Source organism: Pristiophorus japonicus, chromosome 12 (assembly GCF_044704955.1).
Source record: "Pristiophorus japonicus isolate sPriJap1 chromosome 12, sPriJap1.hap1, whole genome shotgun sequence".
Lineage (NCBI taxonomy): Eukaryota > Metazoa > Chordata > Chondrichthyes > Pristiophoridae > Pristiophorus > Pristiophorus japonicus.
In genome coordinates, this window is record NC_091988.1 from 157,296,174 (window position 1) to 157,317,640 (window position 21,467).

The 21,467-nt window shown below is 43.9% G+C and overlaps 1 protein-coding gene across 1 annotated transcript in view; it reads left to right on the top strand.

Moving 5' to 3' along the window:
• The first annotated feature begins 7,162 nt into the window (after positions 1-7,162).
• Positions 7,163-21,467, top strand: part of LOC139277022 (protein-glutamine gamma-glutamyltransferase 2-like) — a 52,425-nt gene continuing 38,120 nt past the window's right edge. Inside the window, exons 1-2 of the mRNA XM_070895028.1 lie at positions 7,163-7,289; positions 14,109-14,291. Of these exons, the coding sequence (XP_070751129.1) occupies positions 7,226-7,289; positions 14,109-14,291 (247 nt within the window). The 5' untranslated portion in view covers positions 7,163-7,225. The remainder of the gene's footprint in view (positions 7,290-14,108; positions 14,292-21,467) is intronic.

Consider the following 21,467-nt stretch of genomic DNA (forward strand, 5'->3'; position numbering starts at 1 on the left):
AAGAGGCATATAAATTGGCTAGAAAAAGCAACAAACCTGAGGACTGGGAGAAATTTAGAATTCAACAGAGGAGGACTAAGGGTTTAATTAAGAGGGGGAAAATAGAGTACGAGAGGAAACTTGAAGGAACATAAAAACTGACTGCAAAAGCTTCCATAAATATGTGAAGAGAAAAAGATTAGTGAAGACAAACGTAGGTCCCTTGCAATCGGATTCAGGTGAATTTATAATGGGGAACAAAGAAATGGCAGACCAATTGAACAAATACATTGGTTCTGTTTTCACGAAGAAAGACGCAAATAACCTTCCGAATGTACTCGGGGACAGTGGATTTAGTGAGAAGGAGGAACTGAAGGATATCCTTATTGGCGGGAAATTGTGTTAAGGAAATTGATGGGATTGAAGGCCGATAAATCCCCGGGGCCTGATAGTCTGCATCCCAGAGTACTTAAGGAAGTGGCCCCAGAAATAGTGGATGCATTGGTGATCATTTTCCAACAGTCTATCGACTCTGGATCAGTTCCTATGGACTGGAGGGTAGCTAATGAAACACCACTTTTTAAAAAGGGAGGGAGAGAGAAAACTGGTAATTATAGACTGGTTAGCCTGACATCAGTAGTGGGGAAAATGTTGGAATCAATCATTAAGGATGAAATAGCAGCACATTTGGAAAGCGGTGACAGGATCGGTCCAAGTCAGTATGGATTTATGAAGGGGAAATCATGCTTGACAAATCTTCTGGAATTTTTTGAGGATGTAACTCGCAGAGTGGACAAGGGAGAACCAGTGGACGTGATGTATTTGGACTTTCAAAAGGCTTTTGACAAGGTCCCGCACAAGAGATTGGTGTGAAAAATCAAAGCGCATGGTATTGGGGGTAATGTACTGATGTGGATAGAGAACTGGTTGGCTAGAAGCAGAGAGTCGGGATAAACGGGTCCTTTTCAGAATGGCAGGTAGTGACTAGTGGAGTGCCGCAGGGCTCAGTGCTGGGATCCCAGCTCTTTACAATATACATTAACGATTTAGATGAAGGAATTGAGTGTAATATCTCCAAGTTTGCAGACGACACTAAGCTGGGTGGCGGTGTGAGCTGTGAGGAGGATGCTAAGAGGCTGCAGGGTGACTTGGACAGGTTAGGTGAGTGGGAAAATGCATGGCAGGTGCAGTATATTGTGAATAAATGTGAGGTTATTCAATTTGGGGGCAAAAACACGAAGGCAGCATATTATCTGAATGGTGGCAGATTAGGAAAAGGGGAGGTGCAACGAGACCTGGGTGTCATGGTTCATCAGTCATTGAAAGTTGGCATGCAGGTACAGCAGGCGGTGAAGAAGGCAAATGATATGTTGGCCTTCAAAGCTAGGAGATTTGAGTATAGGAGCAGGGAGGTCTTACTGCAATTGTACAGGGCCTTAGTGAGGCCTCACCTGGAATATTGTGTTCAGTTTTGGTCTCCTAATCTGAGGAAGGACGTTCTTGCTATTGAGGGAGTGCAGCGAAGGTTCACCAGACTGATTCCCGGGATGGCTGGACTGTCATATGAGGAGAGACTGGATCAACTAGGCCTTTATTCACTGGAGTTTAGAAGGATGAGAGGGGATCTCACAGAAACGTATAAGATTCTGACGGGACTGGGCAGGTTAGATGCAGGAAGAATGTTCCCGATGTTGGGAAAGTCCAGATCCAGGGGACATAGTTTTAGGATAAGAGGTAGGCCATTTAGGACTGAGATGAGGAGAAACTTCTTCATTCAGAGAGTTGTTAACCTGTGGAATTCCCTGCCGCAGAGAGTTGTTGATGCCAGTTCATTGGATATATTCAAGAGGGTGTTTGATATGGCCCTTACGGCTAAGGGGATCAAGGGGTATGGAGAAAAAGCAGGAAAGGGGTACTGAGGGAATGATCAGCCATGATCTTATTGAATGGTGGTGCAGGCTCGAAGGGCCGAATGGCCTACTCCTGCACCTATTTTCTATGTTTCTATGGTTCTATGTTTCTAATCACATTGGAGGCCTAATTACATTATAGGACCTCAACTTGCATTTATTCGTGAGCACCCATCTGTTTCCGATGGGATGTTTGCCACCAAAGTCAGCTCCTAAGTTATAAATGACAATTGATGGGTTTCCAACGGGAACAGGGCGGTAAGTTGATTATCACTGTTTTCGTGGCTCATCCACTCCATTCTCGTCAGGTGGGTTGGGTTAAAATCGGCCCACCGATATTTTAATCCATTTGCCCGCCCATTCCCTATATCTTTTTATATTCTTCAAGCATTTTCAAATACTTGTCCAATTCCCTTTTAAATTATGTTATCATTTCTACCTCAACAGCCGCGTGCGATAAAACATCCGAATAATCTCTGTGTGAATCTTTTTTCTAACCTCCCCCTTTGCTCTTCTGGTGATAATCATGGGTCTATGCTCCTTGTTACTGAATTGCTAATTCTTTACTTTCCATCTTAAACCATCTCCTTGATCCTGCCCTATTCCAGTGAAAAAGACGCATTTTTTGAAGCCTTTCTTCATAGCCAAAATGGCCATGAAACTCATAATAATTTGACAGTCTAGGTTTTAACCAGCAAATGAACATCGACTGAATATTAGGTGTTATCTGCATCTAAAAGTTATATTGTCGTTTGTTACAATTAACAGTAACTATACCATTGCATCACTGAATTGACACAGTTCTTTAATCCACCCCTATCTGAACTCAACAAGCTACTCCTGCTCATTTTGTGGTGATTTCTGGGTGTGGCTCAAGATCAGCTTCCATTCTATGCAGCCACTTTAATGCTTAGTAAGGCAGGAACTACTTTATTTTTTAGTTTGTGATGACTGAAAATTAACTTTAATTTCAATTAATTTCAAATATGTGAAGTGTTTTATGTATTTATTATGTTGTGTTTCTTGTCTTAGGGGTTTATTCTCATTGATAATAATGGGAACTTGTAAAAACAGAGTTCCCATTATTATCAATGAAAATACGAGACAGTGATTGGTGGTCCAGGCCCATGTGACTCCAGCTTTTTCGTGTGTGTGGGGAAGTCCTCTCCCTATATGCTACACATTGAATGAAGGCCTCCGACTGGAACCGAGGGCACCTCCAGGACCACCAGGTACGTTCACAAAAGATTTTCGGGTCAGAGGCATTCGTTCGAAGGAAGCCACCGACCAGAATTTTAGCCCCATTGTTTTGTCTTATAACACTCCTGTGAAGTGCTTTGGGATGTTTTACTATGTTAAAGGCGCTATATAAATACAGGTTGTTGTTTATACTTATTGCTGCATTCCACTGTCCACTTTCCACGGGGCTTCTTTATATCACTGCCAACATTACTGCCTCATAGTACTCAGTAGGAAAGATACTTAATGGAGTGAATTTGAACTCCCTGTTAAATCCTCACCACAACAATACATTATAAGCACATTGGGCCCAAGTTTCCCCAGGAGTTGCTCCGTTTATTTTGGAGCATCTTGATTTTTCTGGAGTATCTTTTCAGTTGCAATTCTGGCCATTTAATTTGCGCCGGTGTAAGTGAGCTAGTTAGGTTTTTTTTTTAAGTTTAGTTTTTTTTTTCAAAAGTTCCCAACCACTTACTCCTGTTTTGGCCATTTAAGCAAGTTTTGCCAACAAATAGTTGCTCCAAACTAACTTAGGCCAGCGGAAATTGCCACTTCTGTCCGCACAGAAAAACCTTACGTAGATTTAAGGAGTCGGCGCAAGTAACTACATTTAAAGCACCACCACACACCAAACAAAGCACAAAAAGTAATAAGCATTCAATAAAAAATAAAGAACTGAAGTAAATAATTAAATTAACAAATAAAGAACTGAAATAAATCCTACCTTCAACTAAACTCGGCAGCAGCTTGCCGTGCGGGAGTCCCTTTGGCCTGGGATAGGTGCGGGAGAACGCAGCATCTGAACTGGGGGCGGCGGGGGGAGGGAGGGAGGAAGAAGTCTCAACACAGCAGGCTGGAGGGAGCTGAGGGTGGTGGGTGGTGAATGCGGCATCTTAACGGGGGAGGGGAGGGGAGGGAGGCGGGGGGATTTTTTGAGATAGAGAGAGACACATACCCGCATGAAATGTATTCAATTTGGTCAACAAAATAACGCCACGAACCGATATTGGATTGGTGCTAGCAGATGTTGGTTGTTTGCCTTGGTTCATTCAAAGTTTGCTTTTCTGGCCTCAGCCAGCTTGGTAATTCAGCTCGAGTCAGGTCCCCATCTGCCTCGCCTCCGCTTGGCCTGTTCCTTCACTTTCACACGTTGCATGAAGCCATCCCCGCTCTCTGAATGCTTCGTGTGCCCCACACGCACATTAACCCTGTTGCCAAACATCTCCTGCCTTTGACTTGCTGGTTGACAATAATGCCTTCGGCAAGTTATGCTATAAAGATCCCAATCGTCATAAAATATTCAAGATATGTTAAATCAAAGCGTGCGCTGACACATCGGCACAGCCACTGAAATAATGCTGCTAGGGCCATTGGGGGCTGCTCACATGAACACGACATTGGGGGAGCCCATTCGGCCAGGGCTAGTTGTGGCGTGATTCGGGCCCCTCCCACACAGCCTGCAGAGATTCGGGCTACGAGGAGCTACTGCACATGCGCGCACACTCTAGTGTGCATGTGCAGAGGTCCCGGCACTGTTTTCAGTGCTGGGACCTGGCTTCGCCCTCCACACGATCTGCTGCGCTGTGCCAAGGGCCTGGATTGACCAGACTGCAGGGAGAATACGAAGGTAAATAATAGGCGCCGTTTCGGTTCTAAAAAGTCGGCACACCATATGAAGGTGCACTGTCCTAACCCTGGGGGTAAACTTAGGCCCATTGTCACTGCAAGGCCCACTACTGCGTATGAAATCTTGGCCTAGAACAATTTGTTATGGAGTTTGGCTTGATACATGAGGCGGGGACTTCAACTCATACCCTCTGAAGAGAAAGTGAATGCGTTAGCACAGCCGTTAGAATAAGGTGACCATATTTTCTAAATCGAATCCAGGGAGACACAGTGTGGGAGCACAGCAAAGTAGGCAGGACAGAAAATGTAGGTTGCGCAACGTAGCAAGGCAAAACATTTTTAGCAGCCTATATTTTAACAGTTGCACATATACAAATGCAAAACAAGTGTGCATATTATTACCGCAGATATGATGGCACACTATTGAAGGCACCGTTCATAAATACAATAACACTGTTCAGGAACGAACAGTCGAATCTTGCATGTGTTCTATGTCATATGCCATTCAGTCAGCATCATAGCTATGGCAACTGCAATAGTGCTGTACCATCTATACTCACCCCCAAGTACCCTATCTTTTAATTTCTCAATTTTAAATGTGTTCCAAACAGATTGAGATTTTCTATTTAAGGTATGAAACACCCTCTCTCAGATAGTTTCAGAATTTAGAGCGTATTCTTTTAAAAAAAAAGAATGAATCCTACCTTTGCACCATGTTGATCTCTGAGGTAAAGCAAATCCATTCACCCACCAGCTCTCACCCTTGGCTTCTCCTCCAATTTTTTTTCCCGCTTATGTGAAGGGATCCACCCTCCCGCCAGTCACTATTGGCTGAAACAGCTGCCTCCTTATAAGATGAAACCTAACTCCCCTGTGCCACTTCTGCCCCCAGCAGCAGCCTACACTCAAATCACAGAAATTACAGCACAGGAGGAGGCCATACGGCCCACCGCATTTATACCAGTGCTAACTCTTCAAGTGGCACGATCTACTTTAATCGTTGCCCTTCCCTTTCCCTGTCTCCTGTTATAGTGCCTCTTTTCAAATAATCCTTTCTTGTACAGGAGTGTGATATTTGCCATTCTCTGTCATAATTCCCATTACCATGCTCTGGTACTTGCAAGGACAAAAGAATAAAGCTACCCATGTGGTGAACCAGGCATTGTGGCAGTAACAAGCAGTACCATAGGGCTCAATTTTGGCCCACCTCTTTTTTTGGCACACTTACCGGAGTAGTGGCGCTTTTCGCCTTTCAGAAATGCGCTGAAAAAATTCCTCCTCACTTTGGCCGCGTGGCCAGTCGAGCCGGGGGCGCAGCTAGCGTCCTGCGCTGAAAACAGTGCCGGGACGTCTGCACATGCGCATTGGAGTCGGGTCGCGATGTCCGCGCATGCGCATGAACACCGAAATTTGGCAATCGGCCATTTTTAAAGAGATACGTAGCTGCTTGTGTTTTGCCATTTGCTTGTTGCAGCCTGTTCGGTGATTTTGCTTGCTGCAGCCGCTGTGTGTGCTCCGATGTCGGCAGTTCAATCGCTCAAGCCCCTAGCTCTGGCCGAGTGGCCTCCCGGTGCGTTATCGTCCCGCACCTATCCCAGGCTGAGTGACCTCCCGCACCGGCCGGCACACTGCCTTCTCGGGCCGAGTTTTCAGATGAAGGTAGGACTTACTTCTACTTTTTATTTGTTATTGAATGCTTATTACTTTTTGTGCTTTGTTTAGTGCTTTGTAAGTCTTGGAGCTTTAGGTGCAGGTCCTCTCCACTTCCCTTCCCGCCCCATCCCAGGCCAAGTGAGCCCCGATGTACCTACCTGCGCTGATTTCTTAACTCTCCGCAAGGGTTTTCTGAAGTGGCCACATACGCTGGCCTAAGTAAATCAGGAGTAACTATTAGCTGGCCCAAGTGGCCTAACTGTCCAAAACTGGCGTAGGTGGCTGGTAAGGCCATTTTGAGAAAAAACAACTTTAAAAATCGTAACTAACTCACTCACACTGGCGCAAATTGAATGTGCAAAATGGGGATTTTTAAGATCCGCCAGAAAAATCAAGTTACTCCAAAAAAACAACCAAAATTGAGTTCATAGTGTGGAGGGGGGAATGATTTTGCCTTCCATGAGGCTGAGCACTTGGCCTCAACTGCTCTACTGTAGAGTGCTTGCAAGTGGGAATTGGCCAAGTGCACACAGGTGGTGACCAGAGAGTAATTTATTCTACCGTCTCAATTAGAAGGAGTGCCTGGCCTGGAGGCGCAGGGGAACATTACAGGGAAAGAAGAAAAAAAATGCTGAAAGGGTTGATTTGATTCATTAAGTTCTTACGAGAGGCAGCTGTCAGGGTTGAAAGTAGGCGTAACTGGTTGGGCAACTTTGAAGCTTGGACAGCCTCGCTAACAGGAAGGAACAGTTTGAAGACATGTTGCAGCCAATGACAAACAAGTTGAAAGTATAAATGTTAACAGATTTCTGACAGAAATGACAGTTACCGAAAGAACATCAGAGCTGAGAGACCACTTCTTTGATAGAAACATGGGAACATGTGAGTTGAGATGAAGCATTCTATTTTGGGATGGTGGGGGAGGAGGGGATACAGAAGGAAGAAAGATTTGTTTAAAAAAATATTTAGGAAAGTTAACAATGTAATGAAAGAGGGTGCATTAGAAACAGCTTCTTATTTTAAAGTGGCATTGTGAAAGGAAAGAAGTATAAAAAGAAAAAGTTGCATGCGTGCCAGCAATTGAGATGTTTAATAACTTGTTGGAAATTGCAGAAACTTTGCGGGAAACCCCATTTCCTAATGTATCGCAGGTCTCTCATCGTGAAAGTTGGCAGCACAGTGGTGTTCATGTTGGCACTCGTTGGCTGAGTGGTGCTGCAAACCATGATAGTTTTTATTTGATATTGATCGATATTTTTCTGTTTCACTTAATATAACGAGCACTGTTCTTGTTGTTTTATTGTCCTCAATTCTTTCTTTGATGTAAATATTTTTATTGATTTTAACAAGTGTATTTTCCCCTATTGATTTGAACCAGCTCGGCTTTAGCTTTGTTTTCAGTTTATTTGTTCACGGGATGTGGCCACCGCTGGTAAGGCCAACATTTATTGTCCATCCCTATTGCCCTGAGAAGGTGCTGGTGAGCCGCCTTCTTGAACTGCTGCAGTCCAATTATGCAACCGTTGAATTTTACAACACAGAAAGAGGCCAGTCAGCCCACTACACCTGCGCCATTTTTCTGACAGAGCTATCTGCTTAATCCCATTCAGCCGCCTTTTTCTCATACCCTTTTAATTATTTTTTTCCTTATGAATTCTGCTTCCATCACTGTTTCTGGTCAGATATTTCACGTAATTAACATTTCTAACAAGCCTCTGCGTAAAAATGTTTCTCCTAAACACGCCCTTAATTATTTTGATGGCGGTCTTAAATTTATGCCCTCTAATAATTAGCTGACCAATCAATGGATTTCCCCAATTAGCCTTGTCAAAACTGCTTATGATTTTGAACACCTCCACCAGCTCTCCATCTACATAGAGAAACATAGAAAATAGGTGCAGGAGTAGGCCATTCGGCCCTTCGAGCCTGCACCACCATTCAATAAGATCATTGCTGATCATTCATCTCAGTACCCCTTTCCTGCTTTCTCTCCATACCCCTTGATCCCTTTAGCCATAAGGGCCATATCTAACTCCCACTTGAATATATCCAATGAACTGGCATCAACAACTCTCTGCAGTAGAGAATTCGACAGGTTAACAACTCGTTTCTCCTCATCTCAGTCCTAAATGGCTTACCCCTTATTCTTAGACTGTGTCCTCTGGTTCTGGACTGCCCCAACATCGGGAACATTCTTCCTGCATCTAACCTGTCCAGTCCCGTCAGAATTTTATATGTTTGTATGAGGTCCCCTCTCATCCTTCTAAACTCCAGTGAATATAGGCCCAGTCGATCCAGTCTCTCCTCATATGTCAGTCCTGCCATCCCGGGAATCAGTCTGGTGAACCTTCGCTGCACTCCCTCAATAGCAAGAATGTCCTTCTGTCCTTCCTCAAATTAGGTGACCAAACTGAACAGAATATTCCAGGTGAGGCCTCACCAAAGCCCTGTACAACTGCAGTAGGACCTCTCTGCTCCTACACTCAAATTCCCTAGCTATGAAGGCCAACATACCATTTGCCTTCTTCACCACCTACTGTACCTGCATGCCAACTTTCAATGACTGATGTACCATGACACCCAGGTCTCGTTGCACCTCCCCTTTTCCTAATCTGCCGCCATTCAGATAATATTCTGCCGTCGTGTTTTTGCCACCAAAGTGGATAACCTCACATTTATCCACATTATACTGCATCTGCCATGCATTTGCCCACTCACCTAACTTGTCCAAGTCACCCTGCAGCCTATTAGCATCCTCCTCACAGCTCACACCACCACCCAGCTTAGTGTCATCTGCAAACTTGGAGATATTACACTCAATTCCTTCATCTAAATCATTTATATATATTGTAACTAGCTGGTGTCCCAGCACTGAGCCTTGCGGCACCCCACTAGTCACTGTCTGCCATTCTGAAAAGGACCCATTTATCATAACTCTCTGCTTCCTGTCTGTCAACCAGTTCTCTATCCACGTCAGTACATTATCCCCAATATCATGTGCTTTAATTTTGCACACCAATCTCTTGTGTGGGATCTTGTCAAAAGTCTTTTGAAAGTCCAAATACATCACATCCACTGGTTTTCCCTTGTCCACTCTACTAGTTACATCCTCAAAAAATTCAAAGATTGGTCAAGCATGATTTCCCTTTCATAAATCCATGTTGACTTGGACCGATCCTGTCACTGCTTTCCAAATGCGCTGCTATTTCATCTTTAATCATTGATTCCAACATTTTCCCCACTACTGATGTCAGGCTAACCGGTCTATGATTACCTGTTTTCTCTCTCCCTCCTTTCTTAAAAAGTGGTGTTACATTAGCTACCCTTCAGTCCATAGGAACTGATCCAGAGTCGATAGACTGTTGGAAAATGATCACCAGTGCATCCACTATTTCTAGGGCCACTTCCTTAAATACTCTGGGATGCAGACTATCAGGCCCTGGGGATTTATCGGCCTTCAATCCCATCAATTTCCCTCGCACAATTTCCCGTCTAATAAGGATTTCCTTCAGTTCCTCCTTCTCACTAGACCCTCGGTCCCCTAGTATTTCCGGAAGGTTATTTGTGTCTTCCTTCGTGAAGACAGAACCAAACTATTTGTTCAACTGGGCTGCCATTTCTTTGTTCCCCATTATAAATTCACCTGATTCTGACTGCACGGAACCTATGTTTATCTTCACTAATCTTTTTCTCTTCACATATCAATAGAAACTTTTGCAGTCACTTTTTATGTTCCCAGCAAGCTTCCCCTCATAATCTATTTTCCCCCTCCTAATCAAACCCTTAGTCCTCCTCTGCCGAATTCTAAATTTCTCCCAGTCCTCAGGTTTGCTGCTTTTTCTGGCCAATTTATATGCCCCTTCTGTGGATTTAACACTATCCTTAATTTCCCTTGTTAGCCACGGTTGAGCCACCTTCCCCATTTTATTTTTATGCCAGACAGGGATGTTCAATTATTGAAGTTCATCCATGTGATCTTTAAATGTTTGCCATTGCCTATCCACCGTCAACCCTTTAAGTATCATTCGCCAGTCTATTCTAGCCAATTCACGTCTCTTACCATCGACGTTATCGTTCTTTAAGTTCAGGACCCGAGTCTCTGAATTAACTGTGTCACTCTCCATCTTAATAAAGATTTCTACCATATTATGGTCACTCTTCCCCAAGGGGCCTCGAACAACAAGATTGCTAATTAGTCCTTTCTCATTACATACCACCCAGTCTAGGATGGCCAGCCCTCTAGTTGGTTCCTCGACATATTGGTCTAGAAAACCATCCCTAATACACTCCAGGAAATCCTCCTCCACCGTATTGCTACAAGTTTGGATAGCCTAATCTATATGTAGGTTAAAGTCGCCCATGATAACTGTTGTACGCTATATTGCACGCATCCCTAATTTCTTGTTTGATGCTGTCCCCAACCTCACTACTACTGTTTGGTGGTCTGTACACAACTCCCACTAGCGTTTCTGCCCTTTTGTATTCCGCAGCTCCACCCATACAGATTCCATATCATCCAAGCTAATGTCCTTCTTTACTATTGTGTTAATTTCCTCTTTAACCAGCAATGCTACTCCACCTCCTTTTTCTTTCTGTCTATCCTTCCTGAATGTTGAATACCCCTGGATGTTAAGTTCCCAGCTTTGATCACCCTGGAGCCATGTCTCCGTGATGCCAATTATATCATATTCGTTAATTGCTGCCTGCGCAGTTAATTCATCCACCTTATTACGAATACTCCTCGCTTTGAGGCACAGAGCCTTCAGGCTTGTCTTTTTAACACACTTTGCCCCTTTAGAATTTTGCTGTAATGTGACCCTTTTTGATTTTTGCCTTGGGTTTCTCTGCCCTCCACTTTACTTTTCTTCTTTCTATCTTTTGCTTCTGCCCCCATTCTACTTCCCTATGTCTCCCTGAAAAGGTGCCCATCCCCCTGCCATATTAGTTTAACCCCTCCCCAACAGCACTAGCAAACACTCCCCCTAGGACATTGGTTCCGGTCCTGCCCAGGTGCAGACCGTCCGATTTGTACTAGTCCCACCTCCCCCAGAACCATTTCCAATGTCCCAGGAATTTGAATCCCTCCCTTCTGCACCACTCCTCAAGCTATGTATTCACCTTAGCTATCCTGCAATTCCTACTCTGACTAGCACATGGCACTGGTAGCAATCCTGAGATTACTACCTTTGAGGTCCTAATTTTTAATTTTAATCTAACCTGTGTTGTTTCAGTGACCGGGGCCTTAGTTTTCACTAGTCCATACTTTTAACTAAAGCTTCTCATCCCCGTTATCATCTTATGCATCATCTCCATAGCATTGACATCTTTCCTAAAGTAAGCCATCAAAAACTGGGAACAATACAGGTGATTCTCCTCTTCCCTGCTCTGGAAGTGTGCCTAAATTATAGTTGTAATATGGAGGGAAAATGGAAGGAAACTCATTACATTGATTGCTTTGCTCTCAAACTTCATCCTGTTTTTGTGAAGTTGTGATACCTGTCCCCAGAAGTTAATTTCACAATCCTTCAATTTGATTCATTCAAGGGCAAGTCTAACTAACAGCAGAGGCTGTTAGAGGCCCTGCCACACCAAATGGTGGTCCAATATTTATACTTGTGCTTAATGATGTAAGGGATGCAAACCTAGCTGATGTGCTGCAACTAAATGATGGCCATGTCTATTGCTTTACATTCTTAAAACTAAAACGGTATCTGCCATAGCTCAGGTGTAACACTCTCTCCTCTGAGTCAGAAGGTTGTGAGTTTAAGCTCCACTCCAGGGACCTGAGCACAAAATCTAAGCTGACACTCCAGTGACACTCCATATTCAGCTCCAAAAGTGAACAAATGGGTTCCAGTACTAATGAACCCTTCCAAAATGGATTTTTCAGCGGTGTCGCTGTCTTAATTTGGGCGTTATCACCACTAAGACATTCAGCATGTAGGTAAGGGTTTCTAATGAGCCAGCTGCTCCCTGGCCTTTTTAAAGGCTAGGGTTTGCAGCAAAGCCCTGGGGGGGGGGGGGAAGAAAGAGTTTTGGAAGGTTGTGCAGCAGACCAAGACGATGATGGAGACTCATTGAGGAGAGTACTGCAAGGTGCCACCAAAGCAGTCCAGGCACCGGAACCTTTGCTTAAGGACGCCTATGCACTGCTCGATGATGCACCTGGTGGCACAATGAGCGTCATTGTATGCATGCTCTGGCGTTGTCCTGGGGATCCGCAGTGGAGTGAGCAGCCAAATGGATAGGGGATATCCCTTGTCCCCAAGCAGCCAACCACAATCCTGATTCGGGCCGGTGAAGACGGCAGGCTCTCTGGTCTGGCGCAGAATGAACGAATCATGGCTGCTGCTTCCCTTGCCCGCTGCCTGTCTGCATGGTGCTGATGGCGATGCCTTCTCCTGCATGCCGCCCTGCTTCTGAGCAGGTGTATCAGTTGTCTCCCTCCCTCCCAACACTCCTCCCATCCTCAGGGTGAACCCTGCCAAGCAGGTCTCTGCAGCCCACAGGCCTCCACTAAAGAGTCAGACCTGAAAGTTGTACAAAAGTATGTGCAAACCTCTGAGCAGCCCTCAGTAGGTTGAATGGAGCCAAAACAATTAATAAAATTATTAAAAGATAAATACAGTGGATGCTGTAATCTTAAATAAAAATACTAAAATTAATAAAACGATTCCCCTGCCAAAGGACCCCGATCGCGGCAACACTCCAGTGGTGTCCCGGTCAAGCACTGACTCGAATACCTCGCGGGGGCACTTTTTGCAGCTGAAAATCCTTGTCCTTGCCATTTTTCAGTGGCCCGCCGCTACAGAGCTCACAGCTGGAAAGTTACCTTTACAGAGGCTTCACTGCACCGTTTCCAGCGGAAGTGCACACCGCTCAAATCGCCCCCCGAGCTGAATATGGCTCGGGGATGGAAAAGTACCTGACTGCGATGGCCAATCAATTTTTTCGGTCGACTGCCCAAACTCCACGGTAGCCATCCCTTCGGGGACGGTGAATTTCAGACCCTGAATGTGTACAATCGTTTGCTGATCCGCATTTTATTCATTCTCTCAAGTGAATAAATGTAGCTGCAATTTCCAGTGAGGTGAACTAACTGCAGTAAATTTAAACTATAAATTTTCTTGAGTTATCATCTCAAAATGTACACACCCACTTGTTATCTATGGAAGAATTCAGCCTGCAATGCATATCTGGCAGCAGAGGCAGTACTTTTCTTAAGAAGTACATGTAGAGGCAGCAGCCTCATTATTCTCAAGCCGGCACCATACTATTTAGGGAGTGCCTCTTCTTTCAAGAGAAAGAGCTAAGAGATTGCAAGATAATTATAGTCGAGGAAGATCATTCGGCCCACCTTAATTCATCCATCGAGAAAGACCCTACAGTTTCCCCGCCACCCCCGCCCCCCTCCCCTCCCCCCCCCCCCGCCTGCAGTTGATGCATCTAATTGTTTCTTGAATGATTCCAGGGTTCTTATACCACTACTTTCTCTGGAAGTCCATTCCAAATGTTTGATTTTGACTTTAGTTGTGTGAAGTGGGTGATAGCAAATCAGCAGCCCATTTTATCAGTCCGTAACTAATTTCTACTTACAAAACACAAAACTATATCCATTTCACACAAAATAAAATGGAACAGTTTATGGTTTTCTTTTCTCTTGTCTTTTATAATTTGATAATCCTGTGGATTCTGTTGCAGTTGGTGACGAGAATTACATCACTAACTTTCACTGTGAGCAGAACAATAAGCAGCACAAGACTGCTGAGATCAGCACCGAGCGACTGATAGTCAGGCGGGGACAGACCTTCCACATCACGGTGCAATGCAACATAGATGGATATATTATAAACAGCGGCAACATTATGCTTTCTGCTGAGACAGGTATGTATTGGAGAGTTTTAAATGACTTATATGAAAGTCAAGGTTAAAAAAAATGTAAACTTTTCTAATAGTTACTCAAACTTATAGTGCCCCAACTTGCTCAGTTTTTTACAATAGATTTGAATCACACAGTTTAAATTTCTCTATGGAAAAAAAGTAATACACAATGAGATCAGCGCATACCACACTGATGGTTGGTTCTTGTGGAGACTTGAATGATGGGTACAATGTGAGGGCTTAAACATTCCTCTGAAAGGAATGAATATAAACTAGATTGAAATCAAGAAGCACTTTTTCACACAAAAGGATAGTGGAATTCTGCAATTCTCTCCCCAAAAAGGCTGTGATTATTGGGCCTTTCTCCCTCAAAAGGTTGGGCAAATTGAAATTTTCATGAATTAGTTCAATAGATTTTTGTTAGTTAAGGTTCTCAAACTTTTTTGGTTGAAGGCCCTTTTTTCAAATGGATTAGTACTCACAGATCTCGCATATAAATTATTGTTGGACCCCTGTATTGATACTGTACTGGGATCTGCTGACAATGAATTGCAATATAGCTATGGTGACATTTACAAAATGGAAATCACTCAAGCATGCATGTATAAAATGATACTGATTTTAAAGCAATGATTTTTTTTAAAATTACACCTGCATTGGTTATCCAGTGTATTCAAGTGCTGCCCAGATTATTATGTTAAATTTGCTCCTTGGTCAACCTTTGATCAGCCCTTGACCATGGACAGACAGATCTAATGTAATGTATGTCCGATTTACAAGGCCTGTTCTTGTTGGCCATATCCCGGCACTGCTGCAGCCGGCTGGTAGTTTACAGATGGTTGGTTCCTCTCCAAACAACTGGCTCTGTGCTTTTCCGACTCCGACCCTTGTTGCCGGCAGTGGCACCTGCGGCAGCTGCTGGCATGTAGTCTTTATTTCCCTCCTTTTCCTCCTCCTCTTTCTTTTTACATTAAGAGGAATTTTACTGTTTTCATAAATACTGTACATTATAGAACACAGAGTATTTAACTCTGCACTGTGTGTTGTCACTTTACCATCTGTGGATCCAAATCTTCACAAAAACCAAGTTGTTTACAGTTACCTTGTAAAGTAAGCTAGTCCTAGAAAGATGCAACTTAAAAGTTTTACAAATGTGACCAATGGCCCCTGGTTTAAATACAGAGAACACTTTGCAGCTTCAGCTCTCTGCAGGCAACGTTCTTTGCATGTGAACTGGCGAGGCCTAGTGCTTCAGGCTTCTTCAGGTCCCTTTAGACTGTATTTCATTTTGTGCTTCTCCTTCTGACCCAGCAAAGCATAGATTTTCTTGCTTCTTTTTCCCTTTAAACCTTATCCTCTTGCTGTTTTTGTTTCTGTGTGAGGAACCCTTTGTGCTGATGGTGTTCTTTTTTGTCTTGTTTCTGTACTTTGTGCTCGTTGACTGTGCTCGGAGTAGAGAGCAAGGGCTGAGATCTATCTCTCATATGCGCTTTTTAAAACAGCCAGCCACCGCTATAGTAACCATTCATTGCCCTGTTCAGCAGTGCCCGGCTGCTCCGCACTGGCTCGCTCTCCATTGGGGTTTACTCACGGAGCCCCTGGAAAGTCACTATGGATCCCCAGGGGTCCGCAGACCCCAGTTTGAGAACCACTGAGTTAAGGGTATCAAGGGATAGGAACCAAAGGGTAAATGGGATTGAGATACTCATCAGCCATGATCTAATTAAATTAAGAACAGGTTCGGGGCAGTGGTGGTGGGGGGGCGGGGGGGGGGGGGTAGGAGGGCCTATTCATAGCCCTATCTTTCTATATTCCTATGCTTTATGCAACCAGTGATGGTGTAAAGTAAACCTGTGAGATCTACAGGGGCGAAATTGCCTTGCACCCCGATTGGGTGTGGTAACCTGCTGGGGCCAGGACTTCCTGCGCCCGGTGTAGAAGTCCTGCCCCGGCCACTGAATTGGGCTTACTGCCGCTCAAAGGAAGTGTAGCTTTCCACTTCCTTTAGGGGTGGGACCAGCGGCACCAACAGCGTAGCGCTGATGGGGAGGGCCGCTGCGCACTCTGCAAGGCCTCTGGTCGCTTCCACTAGACCAGCACAGGCCCGACATCCAAAACAGAATGGCGGGCTGCATGATGGCAGCCCGGACCACGCGAAAATACAGGTAGGGAAGCCAACCCGAGATTCAGCGAAAAAAATGTAAGATGGTGACGCAGGGCGCTGGCAACCTCCCCTTTAACTTCCGCCCCGCGAGCAGAGGTCGGCCAGCTTTGCGATCGCCGTGGGGGGAAGTAAAGGGTCAGCGTGCATGGTGATGGCATCATCGCCAGTCGCGCCCCTGCCCGATGCGCCACTGCCATGTCAGCGCCTCCGCAAACTCCCAGGCAATTCTCCCCCACCGCACCCCCGCCACGGGTGAAAAGTGTTCTGTGGAGGCGCTAACGGGCCTCTGAAAAAAGGGACGATTTCGCCCCTTATATCTCTTGGCTTCTCAGATGCAGTTAGGAAACAAGTTGGCCCTTCAGTTAGCAAGTTCCTACTTTTTCTTTGCTTTTTCTTTGCCTCCAACATCACCTGACCAGCTCACCTGAAGAAACTCCCTAGGTTTGTTCAGGTAGAGATAACTGATGGTGGCTGCTGTGAAGTGCTTGGGAGGTACGAATCACTGGCCTTTGAATTATCTCCTGTTCTACATCTAGAAAAAGAAGAGATGAAGATATGTTGCAATGGTTGAATCTCATAGAATATTAATTGCATGAGAGTTTCTTGCACATTATTGTCCTTGGGTGCATGCGTTTGTAGCAGTGAGTGGACAGAGCAAGAATAAAGATAATTATACAAATGACATTAGGCTTGAGCTTGAAGGACCTTCACCTTCCCCATTCCCAACCCTCTATATAGCTGCTATGCCAAGTGACTTTAAAAGACCTGATGTACAGTCATTGTGTGATCCCCTTCCTGCTGTCTGCTCTTGGCTGTTATGCATAGCTATAGATACCGATGGTAAGCATCACCATGAGTGACAGATAGTCTAAGGGCCTGAAAGAGTGTAATGTTCCAATACACTTCAGAGAATGTAATAGTTCTTGAAGCAACCTTTGCAGAGCTTGTTGAGGTCCTAAGCTTCTTTCGGACTTGCAACAACTTTCTGCCTATTGGTCTCTGAGTTGACATGTGTGGCCATCCCCTGCCAGGCACCTGGTATTACACTTCTGTGGCCTTGTGTTCCAAGTATTGCAGCCCTCCTGAGCTACATCCGGTTGAGTATCACCTCCATACTAGCACCCAAAAGCCTTTGCGATCTTCCTGCTGCTCTCTCAGCTGTTTCCATAATCTTTGCCTTCCTGCACCAACAGTGTCAGCTGTAGCTCAGTGGATAGCACCCTTACCTCTGAGTCAGAAGGTTGTGGGATCAAGTCCCACTCCAAGGACTTGAGCACAAAAACTTCTAGGCTGACACTCCAGTACAGTGCTGAGGGAGTGCTACACTATCAGAGGTGCCATCTTTTGGATGAGATGTTAAATCAAGTCTGCTCTCTCAAGTAGACATAAAAGATCCCACGGCACTATTCCGAAGAAGAGCAGTGAAGTTATCCCTAGCATCCTGGCCAATATTTATCCCTCAATCAACATAACAAAAAAAAAGATTATCTGGTCATTATCACATTGCTGTTTGTGGGAGCTTGCTTGTGCGCAAATTGGCTGCCGCATTTCCCACATTACAACAGTGACAACACTCATTGTACTCAAAAGTACCTCATTGGCTGTAAAGCGCTTTGAGACATCTGGTGTATATAAATCCAAGTATTTATTTTCTATGAAACTGAAGTCACTTCCCGCAACCACAACAGGCTTTAAAACCTAACGGCAGGATTTTTAATCTAGCAGCCCATTAAATTTCCCATCCACAAAGCTGGGAGCTCCCAATATTGGTGTTGCACATATCGGGAGACCACTTGCTTGATGTTAATGAGATGGGCCATGGAAATCTACAAACAAATCAATGAAGCCCACTGTAGCCACCTCTCCCCTGGACTTTGGTCCAGAACAGTGTTTATAATGTAATCAAAATTATAAGAAAAATGTCAGGGTTGTGCAGAAGTTACCCTAATTATATTGTTATTAAAAAATGACACAAAATATACTTAAAACTACTTTTTGAAATATAACTGACTTTTTTGTTTAGTTAAAATTGAAAAAGCTGGGGATTCTCCAGAAAACAGAGTTGGTTGATTTGTTAGCATGCAATTACAACCTGGTCAGAGGTGGACTTAATTAAATTTTTCTTGTCTGTCTTTAGGACCAAAACCTTCAGCAACATCTGGAACCAAAGTCTTGTTCCCATTAAGTTCAATTAATACATACAAGTGGAGTGGAGCAGTTGTTTCTAGCACCGGAACCACATTGGTCCTAGCCATATCCCCATCTCCAAATGCTAAGATCGGAAAATATACTTTAACTCTGCTCAGGCCAACAGGAAACCAGTACAGGAACTACAGACTTGGAGAGTTCATCCTACTTTTCAACCCCTGGTGCACAGGTATGGTCCTTTTGCATTTAGAAAGTTAGAACCAGGCTGCATATGAGAAACGTGCCAACATTAAAACATTGATGAATCCACTGAATTTTTGTACCATGGCCAGAAATAAATGTATCCACTTGTGGGAAATCCAAAACTAGGGGTCATAAATATAAGATAATCACTAATAAATCCAATAAGGAATTCAAGAGAAACGTCTTTACCTAGCGAGCGGTGAGAATGTGGAACTCACTACCACAAGGAATAGTTGAGGTGAATAGCACAAACTTTCAAGAAGAAACTAGATAAGTGGATGAGGGAGAAAGGAATAGAAGGATAAGCCGATAGATTTAGATGAAGTAGAGTGGGAAGAGGCTCATGTGGAGCATTGACTAGTTGTGCTGTAACTTCTATGTAAAAAAAATAGATTCCAACTTTGCAGATATAAAAAAGCTGGTGTACAATCTACTTATTGATAATTCTGCAAAAATATTGAATTATCCAATAATTTTTAATTATTTTGCATTATGATAGTTGGTCAAATGGTGTATATCACAGGATAGCCTGTGATATTATACAAATGAAAGTTGTTGTTGTATCCAACGATCATATGATCCAGGTGCAGTATTAGATGTGACGTGATTGTATCCTTCGGAAAAATTGGCCATTTTGTAGAATATGTTTTGGGGGGAAATCTTTTAAGAAAAAAAGGCATATCTTTATTTTCTAAATGTTCTGAACTGTACCAGAGCAGGCCTACTGTGGACACGTATCTAAATGGACAGGATCCATTACAACACTTGCATTTAAATAATGCCTCTCATTTACAAAAAGACATCTCCAAGCACTTAATAATCCCAGTTGTTGGTTCTCATGTTCCAAATTTAGGTGATGCAAGCTGCTCCAGCATTAGGAATCTATTTACCAGAACCCACAGGAAAGCCTCAGCCCATTAACTGTGCTCCTTCCACCAACTCAATCCTACTATTCAAACCATTTATTCTCTGAAAAAGAGGTTGAGAAAAGTTTCTTCACCACTCCCCAATGGCTCTGCCAAGGAAAATTTTAAAAACACAGTATTACTCTAGATCTAATTTTAATTCTATTATTCATCCTTGACAATTTGTTTTCTGAGCAAACATTTTTATTGTCCTGGCAACTCAGGAAATAGCGGTTTCCACACAGCACTTCATCATGTCTGTCTACTTAACCTAAACCTTCAATCCTGCTTATAGCCAGAAATTTATCTAGTGCCTTTTCAGTGGTGTGAGTTGACACTGCATTGAATGTTTTGCTGGAAGCCTGTTGGACGTATCTACTACTCTGTGGGAGGAAAAAGAAAGCAGCTTTCTAATCACATGTGCAACTTAGTCTCAAGGCACGTAAGTAATAAATAAATTCAATTTGTCTGTCTAGGGTCAGAGGTTGGCCGCATGGAGTAAATCGAACTCTTAAAAATCTGTGCAGCAGATTGTCTTTACTTTATTAACGAATGTATTTGTAATAAAAATCACTGTTTTAGAATAGTCCACGCAACATCATAATTTATAAAAAAGGCTTCCCGTTATGTAATATTGGTACCTGTATAAATCACTGGTCGATCAGGAAGCACAACTTCTAAAAACAACAACTTGTATTTATATAACACCTTTGACATAGTGAAACATCCCAACACGCTTCATGGGAGTATTATGAGATTTATAAAATTGACACCGAGGTACATAAGTAGAAATTAGCGCAGGTGACCAAAAACTTGGTCAAAGAGTATGGGAGCATCTTGAAGGAGGATAGAGAGGCGGAGAGGTTGAGGCAGGGCATTCCAGAGCTTGGAGCCTAGCCAACAGAAGGCACAGCCACCACTGGTTGAGCGATTATAATCAGGGATGTTGAAGAGGGCAGAATTAGAGGAGCACAGACATCTCGGAGGTTTGTGGGGCTGGAGGAGATTTCAGAGATAGGGAGGGGTGAGGCCATTGAGGGATTTGAAAATAAGGATAAGAATTTTAAGATCGAGGCGTTGCTTAACCAGAAGCCAATGTAGGTCAGCGAGCACAGGAGTGATGAGTGAGTGGGATTTGGTACAAGTTAGGACACGAGCAGCTGAGTTTTGGATCACCCCTAATTTACGTAGGGTAGAATTTGGGAGGCCAGCCAGCTGAACATTGGAATAGTCAAGTCTAGAGGTAATAAAGGCATGGATGAGGGCTTCAGCAGCAGATGAGCTGAGGCAAGGGCGGAGACGGGCGATGTTCGAGGTAGAAATATGCAGTCGAAGAAATGCTGTGGCTATGTGGTCGAAAGCTCATTTCAGGGTCAAATATGACACCAAGGTTGCGAACAGTCTGGTTCAGCCTCAGACAGAAGTTGGGGAGAGGGGTGGAGTCAGTGGTTAGGGAACAGAGTTTGTGGCGGGGGCCAAAAACAATGGTTTTGGTCTTCCCAATATTCAATTGGAGAAAATTTATGCTCATCCAGAACTGGATGTCAAACAAGCAGACTGACAATTTAGAGACCGTGCAAGGGTCGAGAGTGACTAATCTTTTACTTGAGAACTGTTAATTTTGTGTTCATGTCCTATTAGGGTTGACTTTTATGATTTTAGCTTCAGGCGATCGTATCGCATACCAGAAAGTCGAGTGTCTGAATTGCCTATTAATAT